Source organism: Saccopteryx leptura, chromosome 4 (genome assembly GCF_036850995.1).
Source record: "Saccopteryx leptura isolate mSacLep1 chromosome 4, mSacLep1_pri_phased_curated, whole genome shotgun sequence".
In the NCBI taxonomy this organism is placed as follows: Eukaryota; Metazoa; Chordata; class Mammalia; order Chiroptera; family Emballonuridae; genus Saccopteryx; species Saccopteryx leptura.
In genome coordinates this window covers 224,290,161-224,306,337 of record NC_089506.1, presented here as the reverse complement: position 1 = coordinate 224,306,337, position 16,177 = coordinate 224,290,161, and the positions used below count along the sequence as shown (strand labels likewise).

The window sequence follows — 16,177 nt, the reverse complement described above, 5'->3', positions numbered from 1 at the left end:
GAGCGCGGTTGCCATGGAAACCGCAACAATGGCGGCTTACGGACGGGTGGGCATCCGCACGGCTCAGCGGGAGGAGCTGACCGGCTCCTTAGAGTCGCCTCTCACACCCAGGACGCCAGTGCCCGCCGTGGGCTCCGCGTCCGGGGAGCGGCCCGTGTCGCCGGGGAAGGCTGCAGAACCGCCGAGCAAGAACCTGTGGGAGCAGATATGCAGGGGTAGGCGGTGTGGCGGCGAGGGGCGGGGCTCCGACGAGGGGCGGGACTGACAAGGGGGCGGGACTCCGGAGGCGCGGCCGGCGAGGGGCGGGGCTCTGATGAGGGGCGGCGCCTACGGGGCGGGACTCCGGCGGCGCGGCCGGCGAGGGGCGGGGCTCCGGGGCCGGCGAGGGGCGGGACTCCGGGGCCGACGAGGGTCGGGGCTCAGATGAAGGGCGGGGCCGTCAAGGGGCGGAACTCCGGCGGCGCGACCGGCGAGGGGCGGGGCTCTGATGAGGGGCGGTGCCTACGGGGCGGGACTCCGGCGGCGCGACCGGCGAGGGGCGGGGCTCTGATGAGGGGCGGGGCCTGCGGGGCGGGACTCCGGCGGCGCGGCCGGCGAGGGGCGGGGATCCGGGGCCGACGAGGGGCGGGACCGCGGCGCCGCGTCTATTGGGCGCCTCCTGTGCGCCTGGTGACTGACGTGCGAGGCCTCCCGGCGGGCGCGCTGCGGAACCGCCGAGCTGCCCACGTGGGACCAGGAACTCGCGCGGGTCCCTCCTCCGGCGGCCGGCGGCATGGACGGGGCAGGCTGGGGAGAGCGGCGTACAAGCGGACCAGGGGGTGCGGATCAGCGGTGCTGAAACCTCACCCAGTAAACCGGGAAGCGTCGCTGGGGCGGAGATGGGAGATTGTTGAGAACGCCGGCTCCCGAGAGCCCCACAGAGCCCCTCAGGGGGTGCAAGAATCCGCGCTTTGAATGCGCTCGCCGCAGATTCTGATGGTGGTCATCTGTGGCCCCCCACGTGGAGCGTCCACGTCTGGACAGACTTGGGTTTTCAGCCATCTCCACTTCTGACCTTCCCGTACGATCACCAGACGAGCCCCCCTTCCTTTGTGCCCGATACGATACCGTTTGTCCTGAGGCCCGATAAAAAAAGAAAGACTCCTTGTGCGCTGGGCGAGTTGTGTAACGTTTTACTCTTTTATGGCGTGAGCGGGATGCACCTGACTGGGCCGCAGCACAGAAAGCATGTAGCAAATCCCCCAAATTACAGCAGGAGTTCCGTAACTGTAGCTAGTAAGAAGTCGTGCTAGGTGTCCCCCACCCCCTTTTTTTTCCTCCTGAGGTCGAGAACTCAGATTTTTTATGCATCATCATCACCACCTCAGCTGTCTGACAGTGCCATCCGGTAGAACTTTTCCAATGTGGTAGCCCTAGCCACATGCGGTTATTAAGCACTTGGAATGTGGTTACTGCAACCATAGAACTGAACTTTTTATTTTACTTAAGTTAAATAAATGCACCAGTATATGAGTCTAAGTAGAAGGAGAGAGTAGTGAGCTGAGAAGAGGAAGAGAGAATAGTGGACTCAAGAGTTGATAGATGCCCTCAAAGGCCATTCTCTACAACTTGCATCGACTACTCAAATTCCTTCTTCAAGCATAGCATCGCATTATGTCCAGAAAATTCTGTTTCATCTTAAATGTCCTCCTTGTAACTTGTACCCACATGTCCCTATCTCCTTGGAGCTATGACCCAGCATGCTAATCACTCTACCATAGAGAAACCAGTTGGGCATTTGAAGGTTGTTATTGTGAAGGTCTTTTCCCCAGAGCTTTCTATTTCCCAAGCCAAACAGCTCTTAATACAGTCGCTCCTGACGTTCTGTTAGAAAGCTGCTCAGACTTCCTGTAAGAGAGGACTAGACCTTGTACCTGCCTCACACAGCCGCTCTGAGGATCAAGCAAGGTGATGTGTGTGAAGGTGTTGTTCAGCAATGTGCCGGGCATTTAGAAGTACTCAATAAATGTTATTGTTGCAAAGAAGTGTGTTTTAGAATCATAGGATTTATTTTGCCCAAACAGACCTGTCGAGAGAAGACAAACACAAAGGGTTTTGGTGCCTTAGGAGAAGCAAGTGAATCGATGCCACTTACTGAACATGAAATTAATGAGAGCAAGATGGTGAATGATACACACCGGTCCATCAGTGATTATTACGAGCTAGATGAATAAGCCCAATTTCTTAAAACAAATATTCTAACAAATGCAATTTTCTAAAACAATGAGTACATTGTTTCTCTCTCTCTCTCTCTCCCTCTCTCTCTCTCTCTCTCTCTCTCTCTCTCGTACACACACACACACACACACACACACACACACACAAACAACCCACGAAAAATAGGCTTTGTGGTAATCCTGTGTTTGAGGTTAAGTATTACATTCTGTTTGGTTATCACCATTTAAAAACCAAATTCTCACAGCAAACAGACCTGTCAGAAACTCAGTCTCAGGAAGATGAGATACAGAATAGGTTAATATCTAACTTAAGCATGACTTTTATTCTACCTGACTACTATGTGTTTGTCGGGGGGGCGTACCTTATGAAAACTTATTTGTAAATGTTCTGTTTTGTTATTCTTTCTAGTGACAACTGAGGGCTTTATAGATTCAAAACCAATTGTGTTCATATCAATAAACACCCACAAAGAGTACGCTGGCAAAATAAATGTGGCACGTTATATATGTAGCAGCCTCGGAAGATGTCCAATATTCAACACCTAGAATGGTTCCTGACCTGTGGTGGCACAGTGGATGAAGCGTCCACCTGGAACACTGAGGTCGCTGGTTTGAAACCCTGGGCTTGCCCGGTCAAGGCACATATGGGAGTTGATGCTTCCTGCTTCTCCCCCCCTTCTCTCTCACTCTATCTCTCTCTCTTTGTCTCTCTTCTCTAAAATAAATAAATAAATAAAAGTAATTAAAAAATAAATATTCCATTGTCTGGATGAATGTACCACAATTTATTTGCCTGACCAGGTGGTGGCGCAGTGGATAGAGCATCGGACTGGGATGCGGAGGACCCAGGTTCAAGACCCCGAGGTCGCCAGCTTGAGCGTGGGCTCATCTGATTTGAGCAAAATCTCACCAGCTTGGACCCAAGGTTGCTGGCTCGAGCAAGGGGTTACTCGGTCTGCTGAAGGCCCCCGGTCAAGGCACATATGAGAAAGCAATCAATGAATAACTAAGGTGTCGCAACAAAAAACTAATGATTGATGCTTCTCATCTCTCTCCATTCCTGTCTGTCTATCCCTCTCTCTGACTTTCTCTCTGTCTCTGTAAAAAAAAAAAAAGCAATATGGGAAGAATGGTCCCTTGCACATAGTGGGCTCTCAGTAAATATAAATGAATGAATCAGTAGCTCAAGGATCAAAAGTAACTTAGGCACTATTATGTTCATTTATTCATTCATTGCTTCATTCATTCAGCAAGTATTCTGTGGAAACAGAACGGTGAGCACAAACAGACCCTGGTAATTCCATCACAAAGCACACAGTCTATTGGAAGAGATGAATTTTTACCAATTTCAAATAAGGGTAAAACTAATATGAGTTATGAAGAAAAAGGACATAGTGTTGCAAGGTTCTATACTGGGATAATTTGACCTAGCCTACTAGATTTAAAGTAATACATGTGTTTGTGTATTACACATGTAAATGCCTTGAAAAGATGTTGCAATGGCTGTTGGTAATAATAGCATTATGTGTGACTTATACTCTACATAAAATATCTCTATAAGTAAGCTTTTGTACTCAGACAAAGCTGTAAATGTATATATCTTAAATTCAAATAAATAGTTTCCACACTATATTGGTTCTCAAAGGGTTGGGGGAAGGAGGGTGAATTTACATGCTTCTGGGTTTTTTTTATTATTGAATTTATTGGTTAACATAATTATACAGGGTTCAGGTGCACAGTTCTACAATCCGTCGTCTGTGTATTGCTTTGTGTGTTCACCGTCATAAGTCAGGTCTCCTCCACCACCTACCTTCCTCTCTCCTTCCACCCCCTTTTCTTCCTGCGGTCTCCACACTCTTGTCTGTCTATACGTTTTTTTTCTTTGCTAAATCCCTTCAACTTTTCCACCCAGCCCTTCAAACCCCATTTCCTCTGACAGCTGTTCAGTCTGTTGTCTGTATCTGTGAACTTGTTCTATTTTGTTTGTTACTTTATTTTGTTCATTAGATTCCACATATGAGTGAAATCATACGATACTTGTCTTTCTCTGACTGGCTTATTTCACTTAGCATAATATACTCCAGATCCATCCATGCTGTCATAAAAGTTAAGATTTCTCTCTCTCTTTTTTTACAGTTGAGTAGTATTCCATTGTGTAAATGCCCCTTTGCAATTTTATCCACTCATCTGCTGATGGACACTTAGGCTGCAGTCAATAACGCTGCAGTGACCATAGGGATGCATACACTCTTTTGAATTAGTGTTTCAGGTTTCTTTGGGAAAATTCCCAGATGCGGAGTTGCTGGGTCATAAGGCAGTTCCATTTTTAACTGTTTGAGGGAACTCCTTCCTGCTTTTTACAGTGGCTGCACCAATCTGCATTCCCACCAACAGTGCAAGAGGGTTCTCTTTTCTCAACAACCTCTCCAACACATTTGATGACAGCCGTTCTGACGGGTGTGAGGTGTGAGGTGATTGTGATTTTTATTATTATTTCTCTGATGATTAGTGAGTTGAGCATCTTGTCGTATGTCTGTTGGCCATTTGTATGTATTTCTTGGAGAAGTGTCTATTCAGGCCCTTTGTTCATTTTTTAATTGGATTGTTTATTTTTCTGTGTTTTATAAGTTCCTTGTAAATTTTGGATATTAACCCCTTATCTGATGTATTGGCGAATATGTTCCCCCGTTCAGTGGGTTTTCTTCTCATTTTCTTGGTGGTTTCTTTTACTGTGCAGAACGTTTTAGTTTGCTGTAGTCCCGTTTGTTTGTTTTTGCTTTTATTTCCCTTGCCCAAGGAGATATATCAGGAAAAATACTGCTGTGAGAAATGTCTGAGATTTTACTGCCTTTGTTTTCTTCAAGAATTTTTATGGTTTTGAATCTTAACATTTAAGTCCTTAATTCGTGTGTGTGTGTGTGTGTGTGTGTGTGTGTGTGTGTGTGTGTGTGACTGTGACAGAGAGAGGAACAGATAGGGACATACAGGGAGGCAAAGAGATGTGCTCAAGCTGGATGAGCCCACACTCAAGCTGGCGTCCTCAGAGTTTCGAACCTGGGTCCTCTGCGTCCCAGTCTGAGACTCCACTGCACCACTGCCTGGTCAGGCAAGTGTATAATTCATTTTGAGTTCAGTCTTGTGTATGGTGTGAGGAGGTGATCCAGTTTCATTTTTTGCACATATCTGTCCAATATTTTTTCATACCATTTATTGAACAGACCATCTTCATTCAGCTCATTGTATATTCTTGCCTCTTGTGAAATGTAAACAACTGTATAGGTGTGAGTTTATTTCTGGGCTCTCGGTTCTGTTCCATTGATCTACATATGATTTTCTTTTTCTTTTTAGAAATTAAATGTAATGGGGTGACACTGATCAATGAGAGTGCATAGGTTTCAGATGAACCTCCCTATGGCAAACATGTGAACTACTGACTGTGGTGTGTGTCCCTCACACGCGTGTTTTTCTGCTAGTACCGTGCTGTTTTGATCACTGTGACCTTGTAGTATAGTTTGCTATCATGTAGTGTGATTCCTCCAACTTCATTCTTCTTTCTTAGGATCACTGTTGCTATTTGGAGTCTTTTGTGGATCTACATAAGTTTTTGGAAAATTTGTTCTACTTCTGTGAAATATGCCATTGGTATCTTGATAGGAATTGTGTTGAATCTATAGATTGCTTTGGGTAGTATGGACATTTTAATGATGTTAATTCTTGCTATCCATGAGCATGGTATATGCTTCCACTTGTTTGTATTATCTTGTTTTTTTCTTCAGTGTCTTTTATAATTTTCTGAGTACCAGTTTTTTATATCCTTGGTTAAATTTATTCCTAGGTATTTTATTCTTTTTGAAGCAATTGTGAATGGGACCATTTTCTTTTTTTTTTTCTTTTGTTTTTTATTGTGAGAGGCAGGGAGGCAGAGAGACAGACTCCACATGCACCCTGGCCGGGATGCACCCGGCATGTCCACTGGGGGGACGATGCTCTGTCCATCTGGGCCACTGCTCCATTGCTTGCAACTGAGCCATTTTAGCGCCTGAGGCGAGGCCATGTAGCCATCCTCAGTGCCCAGGGCCAACTCATTCAAACTGCTTGAGCCATGGCTGCAGGAGGGGAAGAGAGAGAGAGAGAAAGAGAAGGAGGAGGGGTGGAGAAGCAGATGGGCGCTTCTCCTGTGTGCCCTGGCTGGGAGTTGAACCCGGGACTTCCACACATTGGACCGACATTCTACCGCTGAGCCAACCAGCCAGGGCTGGGACTGTTTTCTTATTTTTGCTTTCTGGTAGTTTATTATTTGTGTATAAAAATGTACCTGTTTTCTGCATATTTATTTCATATTCTCCTACGAGACTGAATTCCTTTATGAGTTCTAGTAGTTTCTTGGTTTCTATATACAGTATCATGTCTTCTGCAAATAATGAAGCAATGTCTCAAACTCTTACATAAAACCTGGACTCTTCACACAAGTGGCCAATTATTGCATCCATTTTGAATAAGGTGGTTCACATTAATTATTAACCGGTAATGGTCAGTTGTTTTTCATTTCTATAAACCACCAACCAAAATAAAATTTAAGAATGTTTTATTTAGAGGAGAGAAGATTATAATGGCGATGAAGTATGGAATTGAGGATATTTTTTTCTCCACTCCTTTTAGAGTATGAAGCTGAGCTGCCTCCGTTTCCGGGGGGTTACGGAATCAAACCAGACACTGTCACTCCTGTGAGTATTGCCTTCGTCTGAACAAAAAGCTCGTAGATGAGAACAGCACAGATAGCTGGTGAGCGTCACACAGATTCCTGAGTTGGGAAAGGTCCCGGAACTAGAACCAGAAATGTGGGCTCAGTCATAGCTCAAGTACTAGCTGTGAGTGAAAGAGCATCTCATAACTTCCTTCAGCCTCTGTTTCCACATCTGTGAAATGGATCAGATCATCCTAGACTAATTCCCAGGGCCTCTGTGGAGCTCACATGAGGCCCCGGCTGAGAAAGGCCTTCACAGTGGAATCAACACCGAGTGCACGCTGGGTCAGCTGCAGATCGAGCAGGCTTCTCCACGTATGCTCAGATGGGCGCAGAAAACGACCAAGGAAAGGGATCAAGAACAGAGCACTCAGGAGGAGAGGCTTTCCGGCAGTCTACTTGGAGTGAAATAAGAGCTTAATGGAGTTTAACACAAAGCAGGACTCAGAGATGAAGGGACTTCAGCAGGGTCACGGGGCCGGGACCAGAACCGAGGGCAGGATTTCCAATGTGTTACCGCAGCTGCCGCTGGTAGAGAACCTTGTGTCTAAGAACTGTCTTGGCTGATGACCATTCTTTTTTTTCATAGCATCCTGTTCTTGCTTTGTGGATGCAATGTTTTCTCAAAATTTCTCTGCAGACACTAACCACAGTTCCCAGCCCGGAATGACCTGTGCTTCTGCCAGGGTTAGCTGTCCTTCGTAGATCATGATCTCTGTCATTTATGTTCTTGATGTTCTTTATCTTTACATAGAGCTCGGGCTGTTTATTCAAAATTCAACGTGGGGGCCTGAGTGGCTTCTTCTGCGTGGCTGGTGTGGTTTTCTTCTGCAGCTGTCCACTTGGGTTTGTTTTCTGGATGGAGCTATTGAGTGAGGAGAAGCACAGAGTGGAGCTAATGTGGGGATCGACCGTGGGAAGACGTTCTTCAGGCTGAGTAGGCAGGGAGCCTCCTTATCAGCGGTGGGTTTTTCCTCTGGACCACCAGCACGGCCCCCTGAGCAGTTCTCCTCCTCCCAAGGCTGTTTGTTCAGTTTGTGTACAGAGGCGTCACTGGAAAGGGGAGCTGGATAGGAAATGCAGTGTATTGAACAGGCAGGGGCAGGGAGGGGAGATGTGGGAGCCGGCCCGTGGAGCTGAGCCCGTTTTTCACTGACTCCTCTCATTTGTTACTATTCCCCGTTCACTCTGACCCTCTGAGAGCTGAGCCTCTGACGATGGAAGCCCTCTGGAGTTCTGTGGGGAAGATGGGTACCCCTCCTCTGGGGCAGTTTCCCACTGTAGATTCCAGGCTGCCTCTTCTCCTCTCTCTCCTGATGATAGGTTTCATTCCTGTTTCTCTGGGAAATGTTTGCAAATCTCTCATCCACTGACGGTCCTTGTATTCTTCCGTCTATTAGAGATATATTCATTCTGTGTCTCAGAAGGGAAGAGAGACAAAGACTTGTGCTCAGTGTGCCCCTTGAAGCTAAAGTTCAATGCAGAATTTCACTCCTGTGTTAGGTTATAAAAGGAGATGCAATTACTTAAACGATTTCTATGAATTGATTCTTTCCCCCACCAGGTTTCACCAAAGGAGGAAACAGTTTTCCACGCTTTTAGTAGAGAACACCTTTTTTCATTTTCTCATGTGACCGTGAATTCACATATACCCTGCATGCAAGTTAAATTGGAAACAGTTGATCCAAAAACATGTAAGTACAGGAGATTTCATCTTTCACAGTCTGGGGCTTGTAACATTGCAAAACCGCAGGGTGGCGGGTTGGGGCAGACAGCAGACCTCAGGGAGACCACGTAACGAATTTGTTTCTGTTTTAATTTTTAAAAGAATGGATATATCTTCAAGGTTGAAATACTATAGGATGATGATGATAAATGACAAGCATCAAATACAAAGGGGCGGACATGTAAAAAGTGGAGAACGCCAGGCTGTCCCGCTCTGCGGGTGAAAGCCAGAGGTCTGGGCTTCCGAGGACTTCCCGCCTGAGCCACAGTTCCTCCGGCCTCGCTGCTGCCAGGGCCGCCGGTCTGCTCTGGTCTTTCTGCGGGTCTGCCGTCAGCCCCGCCGGCCTGTGCTGTCCTCGCTGTGGGCTTGAGGCTCCACCCACTGTGCCCCACCCAGTACCTCGCTGTGGGCTTGAGGCTCCACCCACTGTGCCCCACCGGCCTGTGCTGTCCTCGCTGTGGGCTTGAGGCTCCACCCACTGTGCCCCCCCCCTTCCTAGCTGTGGGCTTGAGGCTCCACCCACTGTGCCCTCACCCCGTTCCTCCCCGGCTCCATTCCTGCCCCAGGCCCCTTGCTCGTTCCCCTCCAGCCACACTGGCCTGGCTGTGCCTGTGGCCCTGGCCCTGGGAGCCCTGGCCTGTGCCCTCACTGGACCACAGGGATGCAATAGAGAGTTTAAGTGTCTTCAGTAATGCAGCAATCTCGGGTAACATTCCAGGTCATGTTTTTTCATGGGTGGACGTTCTTCTTCTTTTTTTTTTTTTTGGTTCAGAAGCAAACATTTCTCCCAGATTAACATGACTGTGAACCCTGAGAAAGAAGTTACATACTGCCCTGGCCGGATGGCTCAGTGGATAGAACATCTGCCCAGTGTGCCAAGGTTTCTCTCTCCCTCCCCCCTCCCCTTCTCCTCCTCCCTCTTTTTCTCCCTTCCTCCCTCCCTTTCTCCTTACTCCCTTCCTCTCTCCCCCTTCCTCCTTTTCTCTCTCTCTCTCTCTCTCTCTCTCTCTTTCTTTCTTTTTCTCAAATCAAAGGAAAAACTAAAAATTTTTGGAATCCTATTTTAACCAATATGACTGAGGCTTTCCCCATCCAATTCTGACCAATCAGGACCAATCAAACTGCAAGAATTCGGAGTCCTCATTTGCATGAGGACAGACTAATCAGGAGCTAGGGGTGGGGACTTCTGTCTATATAAGCCCCTCTGGCTCTAAGAGTGTATTTTCCCGTTCCACAGAAGACGGATTTCCCCCCCGCTGAGGTGAAACACCAGGAGAGCAGAGCAGACTGACACAGAGCAGGGGCTGACCAGCAAGGAGCAGGAGCAGAGCTGTCTCGCTAGAAAGGGGCCTGACCCCAGGGTTGCCGCACAGTTGTGCTGAATCACAATTGAGACGTTTTGCACAGAATAAAGTCCTTCACTGCACCCCAAAGTGGGGATTTCTATTGTTGAATTGGGCCAAACAATTGACAGCCACTTGGGATTTTTAGTGGGACTCTTTTTGTCTGTTTTAGGTTCCCCCAAAGAATATTTGGAAACGTTCATCTTTCCAATTCTGCTTCCCGGAATAGCTAGCCTGCTTCACCAGGCAAAGAAAGAAAAATGTTTTGAGGTCAGTGGTTTATTTCTTTCTAAATACTCAATGATTCATTTTTATCAAATGGAAATTCATTGTCCAGTACCATCAAGTGGTTGTTCTCAGAGTGGTACCTTGAGAGGGAAAGCCCGTGTTTAGGGTCACTTACTCAGCTCCAGCCATGGCATGTAGTTGTGCACACATACACACTGCCATGTGTTTGGCCGCTTGGGTTCTGAGCGGTCATCTGCCAGGTTTCCTGGGCCTGCCCCTCCTGTTTGTTACATGCATGGATTTAACCACTCCTTACTGATGACATCAGAATAATAGCAACATGAGAGATATTCCTGGTCTCTCCCCTTGAAGTTTCAACAAATTCAACAACTATAATAAATATAATGCAGTGAAGGAACCCCAGCTAGGCTCACAGGTGTGCCTGAAAGATCCGCACACCCAATCAACTAAAGGTGGGAAGGGTTGAGAAGGGGGAAGAAAATAAAATGCACTCACAGTCAGCTCCGGAGAGAGGAGAGGCCAGAACTACAGGGTTTTGTCCACTGGGGCTTTGGAGAAGGGAGAAGCCTGAAGTGACAGGGTTTTTTTTCTGCCGGGGTTACAGAGATGGGAGAAGGCCAGAGTGACTTGCTCTCCTTCTGCTGTGAGGAGCAGAGAATTTGAGGGGCTGTGGGGGAGATACTAAACCAAAGTGGCGGCAGAACAAAGGGTCACAGCCATTGTTGCTGCAGTCAGCCTACAGCCTGTACTCAGCTCAGAGACAGAAAACCAAAGTGCAGCTCACCAGCCTCCCAGATCCTGCCTCCCTCACCTCGTGGTACAGAGGGTGACAGACATCCCACAGCTAACCCTCCAGAGTCACTCTCTCCCCTGAAGAACAGAGCTGCTTTGTGTTTGGTCCCCTGGTCTGTTGAGACGTGGAAACAAGCACCTGGAGGTCAGAAATTATCATTACAGAAGCCATAAAATGGTAAAGCCTCACAACACACCACATGCACCGAGGTGACTGCAGCCCCGCCCACATCATTACAACAGCAACATCTCAGCGGAGGTCAGCCCAGCAATTTCACAGAGCTAAAACATATAATACAGTGCCACCTACTGGAACAAAACAACAACTTCTCAAAACTGTAATCTTTTTATTTTCTCTTTTTCTATTTTGAATTTCATTGTCTTTCATTTTATAGTTTTATTATTATTTCTTGTGGGTTTTTTTATTCTTTTTATTCTTACTCTGTTTTCTATGGTATTATTTTTTACTTGTCATTCTTAAAATTTTTACATGTTTTGTATTTTTATTTTTTTAGTTGTGTTTTGTTAGAGTTCTTAACAGTACCACTTTTGAATGCCATCAAGGAAGGAGAAATCGAATACCATGGCTACACAAGACAGAGACATAGTTCAGAAAGAAAATGAAAAATCTCCAGAAAAAAAAATCTTAATCACATGGAAACCTTGGAGTTAAATGATAGAGAATTTGCCTGACCTATGGTGGCGCAGTGGACAAAGCATCAACCTGGAACACTGAGGTCGCTGGTTTGAAATTCTGAGCTTGCCTAGTCAAGGCACATATGGGAGTTGATGCTTCCTGATTCTTCCCCCTTCTCTCTCTCTCTCCTTCTTTTTCCCCTCTCTAAAGTGAATAAATAAAAATTTTAAAAATTGTATATAAAAATGATAGAGAATTCAAAATTAAAATTCTGAAAATATTCAATGAAATGTGAGAAAACACCAATAGGAAACTTAATGAGCTCAGAAAACAAAATGAGTACCTCACCGAGGAGATTGAAGCTTTAAAAACAAGAGATGAAGAACTCAATACATGGATTGAAAACTGAAGTTGCAAATTTAGCTAATAGAACAAGCCAGATACAGGATAGAATCAGTAACATCAAAGACAGGCAACTAGAGATGCTACAGAGAGAAGAGGAGAGAGACTCCTGAATTTTAAAAAATTGAGAGAGCTCTATAAGAATTGTCTGACTTCATCAAAAGAGCAATATAAGAATAACGGGAATATCAGAAGAAGAAGAAAGGAGGGAGGGAGAAGGGAATGGAGAGCCTATTCAAACAAATAATTGATGAGAACTTCTCAAGCCAATGGGAAGACTTAGATCCTCGAATCCAAGAAGCAAACAGAACGTCAAGTTACCCCAACCCAACAGACTGTATCCAACGCGTGTCATAATAAAATTGTCAAAAATCAATAAGTAAAGATTTCTCAAAGCAGCTAGGGAAAGGAAGAACATAACTTATAAAAGAAAGCCAATTAGATTGTCATCAAACTTCTCAGCAGAAACCTTACAAGCCAGAAGAGAGTGGATCCAAACATTCAAAGAATTGAAAGAGAGGAATTACCAGCCAAGAACACTATATCCATCAAAGTTATTCTTCAGATATGAAAGAGAAATACAAACTTTTCCAGAAATACAGATGCTGAGGGAATTTATTACCAGAAAACCCCCACTGCCAGAAATACTTAAGGGGATTATTTAACCAGATGCAAATGTAAAAACAAAACTACAAGTAAAAACTACAACAAGGTCACAATAAAAACAAAGATAATCTGTGACAACAATAACATAAAAGGGGAGAGGATAAAGATCTGCAATAGCAAAGGAGGATGGAGTGCAGATGCATTTATAAGACAAAGGACTCACATATATGACAGTTTTTCTCTTAATAACTTAATGGTAACCACTCACACACACAAAAAAACCACTCCTGAAACAAACAGCTTAAAAAAAGAAGAAGAAGAAACGGGAAAGAAGTGTGGAATACCACCAAACAAAAACCACTGGAAAAAAAAAAAAGAGAAGAACCAAACGAGACACAGAGCTACCAGAAAGCAAAACATAAAATCACTATAGGAAATCCTCATGTATTAATAATTACCCTAAATGTAACTGGACTGAACTCACCAGCAAGGCACAGAGTAGCAGACTGGCTCAAAAAGCAAAACCCAACCATATGCTGCTGCCTTCAGGAGACACATCTAAGCTGCAAGGACAAAAGTAAACACAAACTGAAAGGTTGGAAAACAATTCTCCAAGCAAATAATTACTAAAGAAAAGCAAATGTAGCCATACTCATATCTGACAATGCTGACTTCAAGATGACAAAAGTAAGCAGAGGCAAAGATGGACATTTTATAATAATAAAGGGGACACTGTATTAAAAAGACATAACACTTCTTAATATATATGCACCAAACAAGGTAGCACTGAAACATATGGCATTCTCTAACTGATCTAAAAATAGAAACAGAATAAAACACAACCATACCTGGAAAATTCAACACATCATTGATGACTTTAGATGGATCAGCCAAACTAACTAAATAAATAAATATTGGCCTTAAAAGACACACTAGACCAAATGGGCCTAATAGGCATTTACAGGGCATTTTATCCCAGAACATCTTTTCCAGTATGCATGGAACATTCTCAAGGATAGACCATATGTTGGACCACAAAACTAACCTCAACAAATTCAGAGAGATATAAACTATATACCAAGCAAATTTTCTGACCATAAGGATTTGAAATTAGAATTGTACTGCAAAAATGAAGTAAAGAATCTCAGAAAAATGTGGAAATTAAACAACATACTTCTAAAAACGACTGGGTCAAAGAAGAAATAAAAGCAGAGATCAAAAGACATATGCAGGCAAACAAGAATGACAACACGACATATCAAAGTTTCCGGGATGCAGCAAAAGCAGTAATAAGAGGGAAGTTTATCTCTTTACAGGCTTATATCAAGAAACAAGAGAGATCTCAAGTAAACAACGTAAAATCACACCTAAAAGAAGAAGAAGAAATGAAATAGAGAACAAAAAAACTAGAAAAAATACAACAAAGAGTTGGTTCTTTGAAAAGATTCATAAAATCAAACCACTGGTTATACTCACTAAGGAAAAAAGAGGAAGACTCATATAACTAAATCCAAAATGAAAGAGGAGAAATTACCATAGACATTATAGATACACAAAGGATCATACTAGGATACTGTGAAAAATTATATGCCACCAAATTCAACAATCTAAATGAAATGGATAAGTTTCAAAAACTATATAGTCTTCCTAGCCTGTGTCACAAAGAAGTGGAAAACCTAAATAATTAATATATAATATAATATGTAAGATTATATGTCTGTCTCCTATTATATGTGTACCTAACCTAAAAATCAGTACAAAATACTGTGTGGATTGAACCCTGATGTCTGCTTTTTCTCTATTTAAGATTTGGATCTTACACTGACTGGTTGACTCAATGGTAGAGTGTTGGCCCAGCATGTGGATGTCCTGTGTTTGATTCCCGACCAGAGCACACAGGAGAAGCACCCATCTGTTTCCTCCTCCCCCCCTTGCTTCTCTCTCTCTCCCTCCCCCTCCCGCAGCCATGGCACAAATGAAGTGAGTTGGCCCCGGGCACTGAGGATGGCTCCATGGCCTCCGCCTCAGATGCAAAGAAGAGCAATGGAGCAACAGCCCAGATGGGCAGAGCATTGCCCCCTAGTGGGCTTGCCAGGTGGATCCCGGTCAGGGCACCTGTGGGAGTCTCTCTGTCTCCCCTGCTCTCACTGAATTAAAAAAAAGATTTGAGTTTTTTATGATGATGTTCTTCTCCCCTATTTCCTCCCTCCCTCATTTTATGATAACATTTTTCCGCAATGTACAGAAGATCTGATAGAATTGTGGAGTAAATACCCACATATTTACCACCTGGATTCTTCAGTTACCATGTTGCTTTATTTGCTTCTTTGTATATCCATACACCAGTCTGTCAGTCCATCCCTCTGACCAGCTATCTTGTTTTCTTGGATGCATTGAAAGGTCGCAGACTCAGGATGATATAATAATGACTTCTCCTCCCTTGACATTTAGTCTTTTCCCTTTTAATTCTGAATTTTTTTTAAAAAATTGCTTTTTAATCTTGTTTGAGGGGGGTCTTACCTGTTTTCTCTGCTCACCCAAACTTGCACGTTTTCACCCTTTAACAATCGTGAATTCAGTTTATTTGTCCGCGTTAGATAACCCTGGAGGGCCTGTTCTCTTCATCTCACACTTTAATTTTTCTCTCTATTGCTTCCTCTCTTATCTCTGCACTCACCACAAGTTTTCTTTGCTTTCTCTTCTCTCATTCAGGCCCCAGCAGATAATTTTTAAACAGCTGAACAATACCCCCATTGTTCCGTGTGTCTCAGTATTCACAGCACGTCCACATTTGCCCAGAACAGAAGGGAAACACAATTTCTTCCATTTTATTTCTGTGCATCAAAGTGATGAATTCTTCTGCATAACCTTCATACATCAGACCATTTGGCTATTTTAAGTCTATTTAATAGAGTAAGTCAAGCCACATTCCTTTGTAGAAGGGATCTTTACCCCTAAGCAGTGTGGTAAGTGCCAAGGGAATAATGTATCTTTATATCATGAGGGAGAGACACTACCTCCCTACAGGTGCTGGACTGTTTAAATTGGTATGTGGCATTTCATTGCTAGACACTTATTTGCATTTTTGTGTATTTTTTAGTTTGGTTACAGATGGCTTTCTGAAGAGAATCCTGCTCTTGCAGTGCAGACTTAGAAGCTCCGTGACGTGATCTGATGCATTTAATTTTATTCCCCTAGCCGGCAGTCTTTTCGTTTTTAAATAAAAGGCTATCAGCAATGAGGTAAAAAGCTGCAAACAGTCTCCCGCAACTCAACCACCACACATATTTTATTTACTAACAACTAAAGTAAAGCTTCCAGTGAAAGATCACAAGTAACACTTTCTTTTGAACCAATTTCCACAGCCATCTTTTCAACCTTACCAAAGGTTAGAAAGCTCAGTCGGCTATTTCAAAGTGAAGGGATAAAAAGGAAAAAAAAAAAAAAAAAAGGAAAAATGTT

The 16,177-nt window shown here is 44.2% G+C and overlaps 2 protein-coding genes across 5 annotated transcripts in view; one reads left to right on the top strand and one right to left on the bottom strand.

The window, feature by feature from the left end:
* LOC136404021 (lysine-rich nucleolar protein 1-like) overlaps positions 1 to 16,177 on the bottom strand; it is a 360,920-nt gene that overhangs the window by 13,774 nt on the left and 330,969 nt on the right. The window lies entirely within an intron of this gene.
* The window catches only part of LOC136404023 (IQ domain-containing protein K-like), a 69,154-nt gene continuing 52,990 nt past the window's right edge, over positions 14 to 16,177 (top strand). For both annotated transcript variants that reach the window (XM_066383507.1, XM_066383508.1), the window contains exons 1-4: positions 14 to 215; positions 6,876 to 6,940; positions 8,525 to 8,654; positions 10,202 to 10,299. In XM_066383507.1, coding sequence (XP_066239604.1) covers positions 14 to 215; positions 6,876 to 6,940; positions 8,525 to 8,654; positions 10,202 to 10,299 — 495 coding nt within the window. The remainder of the gene's footprint in view (positions 216 to 6,875; positions 6,941 to 8,524; positions 8,655 to 10,201; positions 10,300 to 16,177) is intronic.